Source organism: Equus przewalskii, chromosome 26, assembly GCF_037783145.1.
Source record: "Equus przewalskii isolate Varuska chromosome 26, EquPr2, whole genome shotgun sequence".
NCBI lineage: Eukaryota > Metazoa > Chordata > Mammalia > Perissodactyla > Equidae > Equus > Equus przewalskii.
In genome coordinates this window covers 10,663,365-10,677,255 of record NC_091856.1, presented here as the reverse complement: position 1 = coordinate 10,677,255, position 13,891 = coordinate 10,663,365, and the positions used below count along the sequence as shown (strand labels likewise).

Sequence of the window (13,891 nt, the reverse complement as noted above, 5' to 3'; positions counted from 1 at the left end):
CTTTAGGAGAGTGATCACTCTTTCATCTCATGTTTCTGATAAAGGTAAGTGAAGGTTTTGATAAAAGGACTCTGAAATTCTCATTAGCCCAAACACATTTCTAAGAACAGATTTGATCATTCAGGGGGATAGGGCTCAAAACGGGCAGAGGGAGGTGACTTCAGTGGCATAGTAAATATTGAATACATCATAGCCCCACTGAGTGGGTCATAATACCCTGACATCCTAAGATTATTGAGGAATTGTGGACAATTCCTCTCACTATATGACATTTTATTTTTTTGATGCTATAAGAGTAACAACGTTGATTCTCTACCATATTAATGCCAAAATCAAGATATTTCTGAATATTTGGAGGACGGAATACTTGGAGGACTTGGGGAAGAGGCACTAACTTCATTTGGGGGCTACAGATGGCAGATCCTATTAGAAGGTTCAAGGAGGCAGAATTCCCTAACAATAGCAACTACTTTAAACTGAAACAAACCTCCTCAGTGAGTAGAGAGCCTGGTTTGCTCAAGTATTCCAGCTAAGGCTGGAGGACTATGATCCAGGAAGTAGTGGGTCTATGTGCTTTGCAAGGTGGTTGGCTTGGTTGGACTCTAAGCCCCTTTCCAAGCCTGGGTCTACAGTTGTCTGTCAGCATAATGATAACCAGAATTGAAGACTGGCCAATATTATGTTTTAGGAAGCCCTGAATAAGCAGGTGGCATCCACCCTGTGACTATTTCCATGACTATTTTTGCACAGCCACTGAAAGAAAAACATTTTGGGAAACATGTTTTCTAAACATGACCCATCAGTGCCCACTTCTTGGAACTGTGACCTACAGTGGAGCCAATGCATCCTTCCCTGAAAGACTGTGGATTTTCAGAGCCATGTGTGAGTGAATCATGATGGCTGATGAATGGAGAGAGGAACACAGGATGGGATAAAGGTATGGATAAGAGGATGGCCCTGGGGCTTGGGTTGTTTATTGCAGGAGGATAAGAGGAAGGTTAGAAGATGTTTCTAGGAGGGTGACATGAAGAGAGGAAAGTCTGCTAACAGCTGAAGATTGAGGTCTGATCATTGCACCAAGAGAGGAAAACATGAGGTGAACTTAGTCTCACTCTTGTGACCAAGGTTTACCAAGATAAGTCCACCATCCAGGGTACCTATCAGTAGAAATGAGTGTGTCTGATCAGGTAAATTAAATCACCACTGGGACGTTTCAAATGTGTCACATACACAAGGTGGCTTAAGTTCATAAAGTAGATTCTTTTCTAGTCCCTTGAACTTTTCTTAGAACCATGGAGAGACCATCCATTATTAAAGCTGTTTTCCTTTCAGCAGAAAGTGCATTTCTTACTGGCAAGCCAGCACTTTAGAATTAGAGAATGTTGAGACTGACCTTCTGAATTCCTGCAGGTGAGAGAGCAGATTCACCACGGACAGATCCAATCAGACCTCCCTGGTGGTGGGGTTCATTCTCCTGTGCCTCTCAGCCTATCCAAAACTAGAGAAAATGTTCTTTGTGCTCATTCTGTCAATGTTCCTGATGATCCTACTGGGCAACGGGGTCCTCATCCTAGTGACAACCCTTGACTCCCACCTGCACATGCCCATGTACTTCTTCCTGGGGAACCTCTCTTTCCTGGACATCTGCTACACAACCTCTGCAGACCCCTCATTCTTGACAGCTCCCTGACCCACAGGAAAGCCATCTCCTTCTCAGTCTGTTTTAGACAGGTATTTCTCTCCTTTGCCATTGGAGCCAGAGTGTGTGCTCCTGAGCATGATGGCATTTGATTGCTACTTGGCCATCTGCAATCCCCTTAGACACCTCATGGTCATGAGCAAGGCTGCCTATGCGCCCATGGCTGCCAGCTCCTGCGTGGCTGGTGGAGTCAACTCCTTGGTGCAGATCTCTCTAGCAGTACAATTGCCCTTCTGTGGGGGTCAACCACTCCATCTGTGAGATCCTGGTGGTTCTGAAGTTGGCCTGTGCTGGCATCTCCATCAATGCGATCAGCATGGGGGTGACCAATGTGATCTTCCTGGGGGTCCCAGTTCTGTTCATCTTTGTCCCCTACATGTTTATCGTTGCTACCTTCCTGAGAATTCCATCAGCAGAGGGGAAGCAAAAGGCCTTCTCCTGGTGCTCTGCCCACCTCACAGTCATGGTTATCTTCTATGGGACCATCCTCTTCATGTATGGGAAGCCTAAGAATAAGGACCCACTGGAGACAGAAAAACAGGGCCTTTCAGACAAGCTGATTTCCCTCTTCTATGGAGAGGTGACCTCCAAGCTCGACCCCATAATCATCTACAGCCTCAAAAACAAAGATGTGAAGGCTGCTGTGTGTCTGAAAAACTTAGCTGAGTGACTGTCACAGAATCCCAGATTGTCAGGACACATGATTTCTAAACTCCTTGTTGTACTCATGGGAAAGTGGTAAACTAGAATAGAGAAGGGACTTTCACAAGGTCCATGTTGTGGACCATGAGACTAGGAGTAAAATGTAAAGAGGTTTTCCCACACCACCACCCCATTGTCCTATTTAAGAACCTAGAAGGAAAGAGCCTTCACATTTCTAGAGATGTTGGCTAATTGATAGGTTTTTGCACAACCACAGTGACATCATATCATAGCTATTTTATGCTAGCAAAATTTTAGATCCTCACCAGAAGCTGCTGCATGTCCGTGATGAATCATTGATATGTGCAAAATTAAGAGACAAACACAGAACCTAGTTTTAGTAGAACTGGATTCTTGAAGTGTAGTGTTCAGCCCTATTTAGAACTGCTGATTACTATACATGATTTGGTATTATCCTAGAGGCCTGTGTTCAGTAGGAATGAAAAATATCATCCATGCACAATGTGTTGCCCAATAGCACCATGGCAAGAATTCTCAAGTTGTAGCACCAGGAAAGGAGGGCTCTTATCTTGAACAGTGGGTTGAAAGAAGAAAGGAAGATGCTCATCGCATGTGCTGAGGTAAATGGTAGCAGACATTATTCATCACTTTCCGTATCCTCAGATTTACAAAATTTATTGATGAGTCTCAGCTAGCTTAGGAAACCAGAATAGAGATATTTACCTTAAAAAGAAGTACTAGTTGGTAGGAAAAATATTGAGTTGAAGAAATGAGTCCTGAGTATGGGATACAACTTTTGGCTATGAGTTTTCTTATTTACCTCAGACAAGTCATAAAGCCCTCTAAGCATCTCTCAATTTAAAATGAGAAGGTTGGATCAGAAGTTCTCTGAGTTCATACTGGCCCTGATATTCTGGAAAAGAAGGAGTGGAATGTGTTGGAAAACATTTAATTATCTTAGCACCAGAATCAGAAATTTTCTTAGAAAAAGAGAAACTATCTACATAAAATGACTTGGGATAGGTGAGACTCTGACAAAAGGTAAGGGAAAGGTGGGGATTCAATCTACCTGAGAAAAGGAGAAGACTTCAGTGTTTTGTTTCTGAAAGGGAGGACAAGAGAGTGGCAAAGAGAGAAGAGAAAGGAGAAGGCATGAGGGGAGCGAGAGCTAGAGCAAGGAAACTGGGTGCTGGGTGGGAAAGACCACTAGAGAAACCTTCAGTGGAAGTGGTGGTGTGTGCTGACCAAAACAGACTTTGGTGATCAGAAACATCGAACTTTCACCTTTCTGGAAATAATAAGTAAAGTGTTTCACACTCACCCACGGATTGGAGGTTGAAATTTTAATAGATTATGAAGAAGGTGCGAAGATTGTTATCTGAGTCAATGTGGGCCAGCACAGGAGCAGCATACAGGCAATTATGGTTATGGAAAGCAGGGAGACCAGGAAATCACAAATGCTTTGAGATTCTCTGAAATATTAGAGAGCCATGGAATGGGGATGGTGGAGGGAGAATTTAAAACAAGCGAATCTAGATCTTTGAGATCAGCACAAGATATGAATTATCATCCTCCTTGAGTAGACTGGAAAACCAAGTTTTGAAGAGGCCAAGTGATTTGCCTAATTTTGCACAGCAGTAAGTAGCATGGTTGGATTTGGAGTCCAAGTCTCACACTCTGAGAACAGTGCTGTAATTCCCTACAGAGGATGATTGCTTGGGAAGCATTTCTACCGTCCTAAGAGTACGAGTGGCCAATTTCTTTTTCCCACTCTCACTCTACATCAAATATTTAAAGCTGAGACATAAGTTGACACAGAGAACTGTAGTGAAGATGTACTTATTTTTAACGTGTATCAAAAACTTACCATGTTCAAGGCAGTAATGTATTATTAAAAATCCGAAATGTGAGTTATTACTTTGCTAGTATTGTGGGGAACAAACAAGCTCTTGAGAAGTTCACAGTCCAGTGGAGGGAGCAATAGGCATGTGCACAAATGGCTGTAGCTCAGTGTGATATACTTGAATAACATAAGTATGTACAAAGAATGAAGTTGCAGTTAAGACTTTGGCATACAGTTCTGATGACTGGATAAAATATTCACTAAAGACAAGATTGGAATTGGGAAGGAAGGGCACTCCCGGTAGATAAACTGTAGACTAAAGACATAAAAATATAAAATGGCATGGTAAGTATGAGCAACCACAAGCTGGTGGTTGTTTCAGACCAGAACGTGGAGGTGGAGTATTGGGAGAGGAGGCTGGAGAAGCAGGCAACAACGAAAATGTGAGGTGTGTGTATTTGTAATTGATTTCATTTGAACTTTGTCTGATAGGACAGTGGTTTTAAACGTCTCCATATGTGATCGATTGTCAGTTATATTGCAAGTAATTTGATTTACATCATAAAATACTTACCTTTGAAAATGATTTCCTTGCTAAGGAAGTATTTCTTCCTGAGAAAGTATCTTGAAATTTCAAGAATTTTCCATATTCAAAAATGCCTTCTTGGAGACAGAAAGCAGGTAGTGTTGTAGTAATTGGACTCTCGTCTATCTTCTATTTATGATCATTACTGTGCAGAATATTCATCTGTTATATTACATAATTTGCAGCTTTCTGAATTGCAACGACATCCTTTCTTGTTGCAAATGTTACAAAAACCTTTTCTTTGCCCAGCAAATCTTCTCTGGCCCTCAAGTAGAGTAGATCTGATGCATTTTTTTTTTTTTATTGAGCAGTCTTAAAATGTCTCACTGAGCAGTGCCAGCAACACAGAGTTGGGTTCTTACTTTGTGTTTGCCTAACACCCTGGGGCATACTTATATCACATTATTATAATTGTTTATTACTTGACTGGGTCTAGTATTTTATTGCGAGTTGCCTGGGAGCTGCTTTTACGTAATTCAGCTCTAGATCTTCAGTGATTTATAGTGTATTCAATAAAAGTTGGATGTATGAATGAATAATTAATGGTATTGCCAGGATAATAATCCTTTTGAGTATTCCTAATGAAAATCTCTTGAGAGTTGGTAAGGTTTAAACTTTTAAATATCTATAATGTATACTTTTATTCACTACTACAGAAGAACAAGAAGGAACAAAATGGTCAAGACAAATGTTACAGTCATTTCAAATTTTATTTTTCTGGGATTTTCCTACTACCCCAAAGTGGAAATAGCCATATTTGTGCTGTGCTTGCTGATGTACTTGATCACCTTGCTGGGTAATATGATTCTGATCTCCATCACCATCCTGGATTCCCGCCTACACACACCCATGTACTTCTTCCTCAGCAACCTCTCCATTCTGGACATCTGGTACACCTCTTCTGCTCTCACTCCAATGCTGGTAAACTTTGTTTCAGGGAAAAACACCATCTCATTCTCAGGATGTGCTACTCAGATGTACTTCTCTCTGGCCATGGGCTCCACTGAGTGTGTGCTCCTGTCCATGATGGCATATGACAGGTATGTTGCCATCTGCAACCCCCTGAGATACCCCATCATCATGAACAAGAGGGTTTGTGTGCAGATTGCAGCTGGCACCTGGGTGACAGGCTGCCTCACTGCCCTTGTGGAAACTATGTCTGTGCTGCATCAGTCTCTCTGTGGAAACAGCATCATCAATCATTTCACTTGTGAAATTCTGGCTGTCTTGAAACTAGTTTGTTCAGACACTTCCAAGGTGCAGTTAATCATGCTGGTGATCAGCATACTTCTTCTTCCTATGCCGATGCTCCTCATTTGTCTCTCTTATGCATTCATTCTGTCCAACATCCTAAGAATTGGTTCAGTGGATGGTCGAAGCAAAGCCTTTTCAACGTGTGCAGCCCACCTGACTGTGGTGATTTTGTTCTATGGGACAGCTCTCTCCATGTACCTGAAGCCCTCGGCTGTAGATTCACAGGAAATAGACAAATTTATGGCTTTTGTATACGCCGGATTAACCCCCATGTTGAATCCTATCATTTATAGTCTACGTAACAAAGAGGTGAAAGCGGCTGTGAAAAAATTACTGATTAGGCACCCTCTTCGTGCTCTCTTAATCCCTAGTAGCAAATAACATCAATAAACATTTATCTAAGGGATGTTTAGTAGTGAGTATTCACTAGAACTTTGGGATCATGGAGGAAGACACTCATTCTAAATGAAATGTGTGATTTCTTACTTCTCTTCCTTGAATGACCACTGAAACTCTCAAATAATATAGATATGTCTTACATAATCATATCTGAAACCTTATGCAAATAAGTCTTGTGATGAAAATTTTCATTTTTCTTTTGGGTTATACCGTGTCAATATAACCTTAAGCATTTTTAGTGTATTTTTAAGTATTTACAATTGCGTACATGTAGTATATGAAGATAACTCCGGTAGACTTTTTAGCTAATTTATGATTACACTCTGTTTCAAGGTGAATTGTGTCACTCCAAAACTCTCGTGTTGAAGCTCTAACCCCCTAGTACCTCAGAATATGTCAGTATTTGGAGATATGGCCTTTAAGGAGGTGAACAAGTTAAAATGATGCTGTTAGTGTGGGCCATCATACAATCTGAGTTGTGTCATGATAAGAAGAGGAAATTTGGACACACTAGGTACAATAGGGATGCTCACACATGGAGGAAATTACAGAGGCAGAAAGTGGCTGTTTGAAATTCAAGGAGAGACCTCAGAAGAAATCCAAACTGAAAACACTGTAATCTTGGACTTCTAGCCTCTGGAACTGCAAGCAAATAAATTTTTGTTGTTTGACCCACCCAATCTGTGGTATTTTGTTATGGCAGCCTTTGCAAACTAATACCACCTCTTTTTCTGCATAGCTCTATTTAACAGGAATAATAATATATTCTTTAAATGTGTGACTGTGTTTTACATGTGTGGACATATTTGTGCATGCAGATAGATGTGTGTGATGTGAATGTCTATGTACAAATGCAAAAGGTCAGCACAAATATATCCTGAATAGAAGTGGGGTGGAGGAGAGTCAGTCAGGAAAAAAATATCAGGGTTTAGTAACATGTTGTTGATCTTAGGATGCTGACATTATCTCGTAAACCTGAGGAAGCTACAGTGTGTTTCAGTGAAACCACTAGTGCCCTTTGTTACTACGCTTTTCTCTGACACCTGGTTCCTTAAATTCAAGGGTAGAAATGAACCTGTTGCACTTAGAAAGATAAGACGTGATATCTATATTACAGAATTTATAATACTTTAAAACCACTAAATTGGTATAAAATATTGAAATATATTTTATCAACCTTATTAAATAAACCAAAATATACAAGAAGTTTAAAAATGTACACCCAGCAGCTTTCATAGTGTCTGTATATCCCCTCTTGACCAGATGACTAAACATGAAGTCGATGTGCAAAGCTTATTTTCTCTTTGTCATGGAGTTGTCACCAGAGTCAATAGAATTGTTGTGATAGCTTGAATCCTGGTTGAGGGTTATCCATTGGTGTAGAAGAGAGAGACAGAGGTAGTTCTGGGATTAACTTTAGGGCATATGAGAAAATCATACCAAAGATTTATTTAGTCTGTCCAAACGGTGAAAACCTCATCAAGAAATAGTTAGATTGGGGTCAATGGATTGACCAATCATTATCCAATGATAATCCTTGAAATCAATGATCTATGGCCACTGGAAGAGTAATAAAAGTGTGAGAGAATGGAGATAATAGAAATAATAAGAAGAATATATATAGGTAACAGCTAACACAGTGATAGGACTTAAGGCAATTATGAGTTCCAACTAGTCGTGTTCACTTATTCTACCCTCATTCAAAGATTTGACTTTCACTGCCTGCATAAGGGCAGGGTGAAACTGATCCACGGATGAGGAGGGAGAAAGTATTCAAGAGTCACAAGCCTTTATTTTTATAGAGTCTTCCTAAGTTTGTATTCCTTTTAAAATTTTCTGTTATCTTGCCTTGGGCTTATTATCTCCAAGTGGGTACTTTTCTGCAACTGACTTCAACAAATATCTAAAAGCTCATGATGGTGCCTTCATTTCGTGAAGACCTAGTAGGGCTTTGATAGGATCATGGGCATTAGTGTTGTGGTTTGCTCTGCCTGATTTTAGTCAACTTCAGTAGCACAGACACTAGATCAGCATGGATCTCTCATTCTTTTATGGCCTATGACTAGTCTTTTTTATATTTCATAATTAGTTATTTTAGTAAATTTAATAACAGGATGGGCTTGGCATATTTATTACTTTCTAAATACAATAAAAAGGAGATATTGGAAGTCAAGGTTAATGGTATATTCCATATAAGAAATAGTCAATATCTTTTAAAATCTACACTTAGAATGTCTCTGTATTGAAGAAGCAATAGAGACATATCATGACAAATAAAAAGGTTTGTGAACAAAGTGAGGAGCAATGTTCAGATGGTAATGGATATTAATTCAAAACATCCTGTTCGTTATCCTTTCCACTGAACCCTCATTAGCACAATAAAATAAAATATATAACAGCCTCATTCTGAATTAAAATCACAAAGCATATTATTCTATCTAATGTTCTACATACTTCTTTTGAAGAAAGAAAAATTTGTGGAAATTTGAGGAAAAAAATTTGTGGAAAAATTAACAGTGTTAATACTTGTCAATTTAGATATTGGTGCAGCAAGAGTAGTAATGTGGTGTTGTGGAAAATCCTGGGCTGTACAACCAAAGAACTCAGGATTGAATTCTTACTCCTCCTCTTCCTAGGTATGTGACCTGGAAAACCAAAGTTGACCTCCTTGTGCTTTGGTTACTTCCTTTGGAAGATGGATACAGCAATGTCTACATCATGAGATTGTTGTGACAATCACATGAGAAAATAAATTCAAAACCAGCAATCAATTGCTACTAATTTTTGTTATAAAAAGCAAGAGAAGGGAGAGATCCTTTCAGGACTACTGATTATCATTCATTTAAAAGAGAAAATTTAAAAGGTTCGAGGAGGCCAGATTGTCAAGAATCTTGTAATACTGGGCTTTATTCTGTAGAAAATGGAAAGTCAGTGAAGATTTTCTCACACTCTTACGATGTGATCAGGTTAAGCCATTAGGCTGGAAAGAATGTTCTTGTGATATTGTGAAGGATTGATGGAGAATGGGAGAGATGATTTAGAGGTCCATTGCAACAGTGCCCACAGAGGCAATGAAGACTTCAACAGAAAGCAATAGGATCAAGAAGGTAGGATGAATATGGGAATTAGAGGGTTACAGGATTGGATTTGAGGATCTCTCAGATATGGACAGACAGTTATCAAAGATGATTCCATTGGTCTAAGTAAAGAACTTACAAGACAGTCATTGATTGGATGAGAGGAGAAGCTTAAGGATGATGACTTCACAAAGATTAGGGTGTAAGTTGCTTGATTGATTTACTAAGTGTCGAGGGTCAGACTTCCACGTGAAGACAGACCAGTGAAGTCCAAGAGAGAAATCAAAACTACAGCTATGCATTGGAAAGTCCTTTGTACAGAGGTGAAAATTGAGCCCTAGGTGTGGATGATATTGTCTAGGGAGAAATTTAAGACAAATGTCTATATAATGGTTGGATATGTTTTCCTATAATTGGTCCAAGCTATGGTGTAGGGGAAAGAATATAACACTTGGAATCTGGAGTAAAGAATTCTAGTTTGGTTTTTCTATATAAGCTGAATGATCTTAGGCAATTTCTTAAACATCCTGGCCTAATTTCCTCTTCTATGTTCATAGAATAATTTATTTAATCTATTTCTAGTAATTATTTTAAAGTTCTTGCTTGCGAATTCCAAAAGACCACCTGTCAATCAACTAGAGTGATGGGCTTATCACTTTGATACACTCAGTTTTTTAAATTTAATTATTTTATTGAGGTCATAGTGGTTTATAACATTGTATAATTTCAGGTATACATTATTATATGTCAGTTTCTGTATAGACTGAATCGTGCTCACCCCAATAGTCTAGCTTCTATCTGTCACCACACATATGTCCCCCTTTACTCCTTTCACTCTCCTGCCCACCCCTTCCTTTCCCATAATTACTAATCTGTTCTCCTTATCCATGTGTTTATTAATGTTCCATGTATGACTGAAATCATATGGTGTTTGACTTTCTCTGTCTGGCTTATTTCACTTAACATAATACTCTCTAGGTCCATCAGTGTTGTTGCAAATGACACAATTTTGTCTTTTTTATGACTGAATAGTATTCCATTGTTTATGTATGCCACATCTTCTTTATCCATTCAGCAGTTGATGGACACTTGGGTTGCTTCCACTTCTTGGCTATTGTGAATAATGCTGCAATGAACATAGGGGTACATATATCTCTTTGAATTGTTGATTTCATGTTATTTGGATAAATATCCATTAATGAGATAGCTGGATCATATGATACTTTTCTTTTTAATTTTTTGAGAAGTCGCCATACTGTTTTCCATAGTAGCTGTACCAGTGTACATTCCCACCAGAGGTTGATACACTTAGTTTTTGATCTTCTTTTCTGGCTAGACTCTCACTTCAGTTAGTTTGAATTTACTTGTTATTTCAAAAATATTGACAAACATTTATTAGTGTATTACAAAGCTAGGGCTATGACCTGGCAGTACTTAGGTATACAAGCTTAAGGTATCCCAAGGTCTCTCTCTCTCTCTACCTCTCTTTCGTGCTTCCAGCTTTACTCCATAGCTACCCACACTAGAATATGCTAAAACAATTCCTTTTGATGGAAACAGATAGGTGGGGAGGATTTAAATTTCTTCTTATGACCAAGAAGGGGTAATGGGGATCAGATTTGCCTTTCTACCTGAAACAATAAAAATACAACAGAAGAAATATCTGAAAAACAAATTTTTATATACTGACATTAAGCAACATAGGACAATGATCCCTGAGAGAAGAGAAAGAAATTAAGTGAGTCCTATAATTTTCCAAGCTTAATTCCAGGTAAGAAGATAGAGAGAGGGAACAATGTGGAGTCTCCATGACTTTAGAGGATGTAGTTGAAAGGCCAGTAAAAAAAGGAAACTAGTTTTTGAGAACAGAATATCAAAGAGGAAGAAGCTGCGGTGAAAAAGAGCTCTAGAGATCTAAGGGGATGCCCCTTGAGTCTTCAACTGAGTATTGATCAGTGCAGGTGTGTGAGGAAACTAACTGGGCCTGGGAAAGAATCACTCAAGAGAACTAGAGGGAACGATTTTCAGAACTCACCCAAGGCTTGGAATAAAGTTAGCAAATTTACAACTTAAAAATTCACATTGTACAACCTAAATAGATACATTTTTTGTTAATCATACTTCAATAAAACTGAAAAAAGAAAGCGTATTAAAAAAAACAGACACAGATATGACACTGATAGAATTGCTAGACAAGGCATTAAAATTATTCTAACTATATTTTATATAGTCAAGAAGGTTGAGAAAAACTCAAGCATGTCATTTGAGATATAGAAAAGTATATTTAGAAATAAAGGTAATATTTTAAAAAGACAAAATCTAAGATCTAGAAATGAAGGAGAAATTTAATATGAATGTACCCACTGTATTTTGGATAGAATTAAAATAATTGGCCACTGCAGAAGAAAAGATTGCTGAACTTGGAACTAGAGCAACAGTAACTCTTCAAAATGAAGCACAGAGAGAAAAAAAGACTGAAAAAAAGTGAACTGACCATTAATTGCTGTGAGACAACTTTAAGTTGTGTGACATACATGTAATCGGAGTCGAAAAAGGAGAAAGCATAGGCAGGATAATATTTAAAGAAATAGTGGATAGAAATTTTCTAAATTTGAGAAAAAAATAAATATACGACACAAAAAGTTCAATAACCGAAAGAATAACAAACAGGAACAAAACCACACCAAGGCACATCACATGAAGTTGTTTAAAACCGGGAAAAAAAAGATATGTCCCTGAGAGAGAGCTTTGTTCTTCTCTAAAATGACAGGACTTCCCCTTGGACTCTGCAAGCCAGAGACAATGGAGCAGCATCATTAAAGTACTGAAAGAAAAAACTGTCAATCTAGAATTCTATACTCAATGTACACAGCTTTCAAAATCAAGATTTTTCCCTTCACCATTTCTAGAATCAGCCCTGGTCCCTTTTTAGTGGAAAACTGCATTTAGAAATCAAGATTGGGTACTAGATGTACAATTACTATTAGCATATCACTGCTCCCAGGCCCTCTAAGTGCATATATGGGCATACATATAAATGTATGATTTTATATGTACATGTGGATGTGTATGTATACACACGCATTTACAAACATTTATGTCCATATTAATTTCTATACATATACCTACATCTAGCCATCATCTCTCTGTTTATCTTTATATATGTATATCGCTCCATGTATCTTTATATATTGACAACCATGAGTTCACACTATCTCCAATTCTAATCCAACACCATAGGTTTTGTTCTACTTTTCACCCTTTCCATATTTGTAACTCCTTCTCTGACAGTGTGAAACCTGGCTCTCATTATACCCAAGATTTTAACCTGTTATTTGTTTTATCTCCTGTATGTAAACATTTCTTTTGCTTCACATTATCCTCTATCACCCCACTGTCCATACACTAACATCCTTTTTAAGTTACTTAAGATCTGACACTTCAGTCAAAGCCATCCCACTTCAAGGATGCATGCTTCAGCCTGATCTGGTGCTGACACACTTGACCATTTTCCCCTCCTCAGGTGTGCCCTTCTCACTCCATTTAGGTCTTTCTTCATGGACTCCCTCTACACCCCTCTCAGGTTTCGACATCCATGATCTGAATCACTCCCCTGTGGAAGCCTTCCTCACCTATTCAGTCTCTGACAATTCATGCCTGGCCACCTGCCCCACTCCTTACCCTGGCAAGTTGACACTTTCATTACCCTATTGTGTTCTAATATGTCTTGCTGGGTGCCTTCCTTTGCATGCAATCCTCAACCAGGTGCTGGCATCCACACCCCTCTCTTATATGTATGCTTTATTCATCCCACTTGGCCTCTGACAACCTGAGCTGAGCCATTCCCTGTGTAGATGTCTTCTTCATTCTGCTTGGGTTCTGGCAACATGAACTGGGCCCCCCTTCCACATTAACATTTCATTTACTCTGATCAGGCTCCAAAACATCATGCTGGCCAGAACAAGCAAGGATGCCTTCCTGAAAACTATAGGGTTACTAAAACCTTTGCTGGATGGCCCTTGAATGTGGATGCTCTCCTATCCAGTTCAGGCTATGATAACGTAAAGGATGCTCAACTATATATCATACAATTATATACGATATGATATTATGTAAAAAATGCAACTATATATAATTACTCACTAGCAATTTCAAGGGGATTTTTCTAAAAGGAAAATACTTAAAATGAGACTATTGCTTCTGAAAGAATGAAATTGTCAGTGTTCTTTAAGAACGATTTACGCAATTCATACATTTTTCTCAGCAAGTGCTTATTAGAGAATAATATACATTAATATGATTTCTGTCTTATCTAGCTCAAATGAGCTCTTCAGTATACTTTATTCAATCTTTAATCTGCCCTTATTTTT

General features: G+C 38.6%; 1 protein-coding gene across 1 annotated transcript; it reads left to right on the top strand.

The window, feature by feature from the left end:
* The first annotated feature begins 5,331 nt into the window (after positions 1 to 5,331).
* Positions 5,332 to 6,552, top strand: LOC103543230 (olfactory receptor 13F1-like). The gene has a single exon (XM_008510122.2). The coding sequence runs from the start codon at positions 5,422 to 5,424 to the stop codon at positions 6,424 to 6,426; it is 1,005 nt and encodes a 334-aa protein (XP_008508344.2). The 5' UTR covers positions 5,332 to 5,421; the 3' UTR covers positions 6,427 to 6,552.
* Positions 6,553 to 13,891: the final 7,339 nt, after the last annotated feature.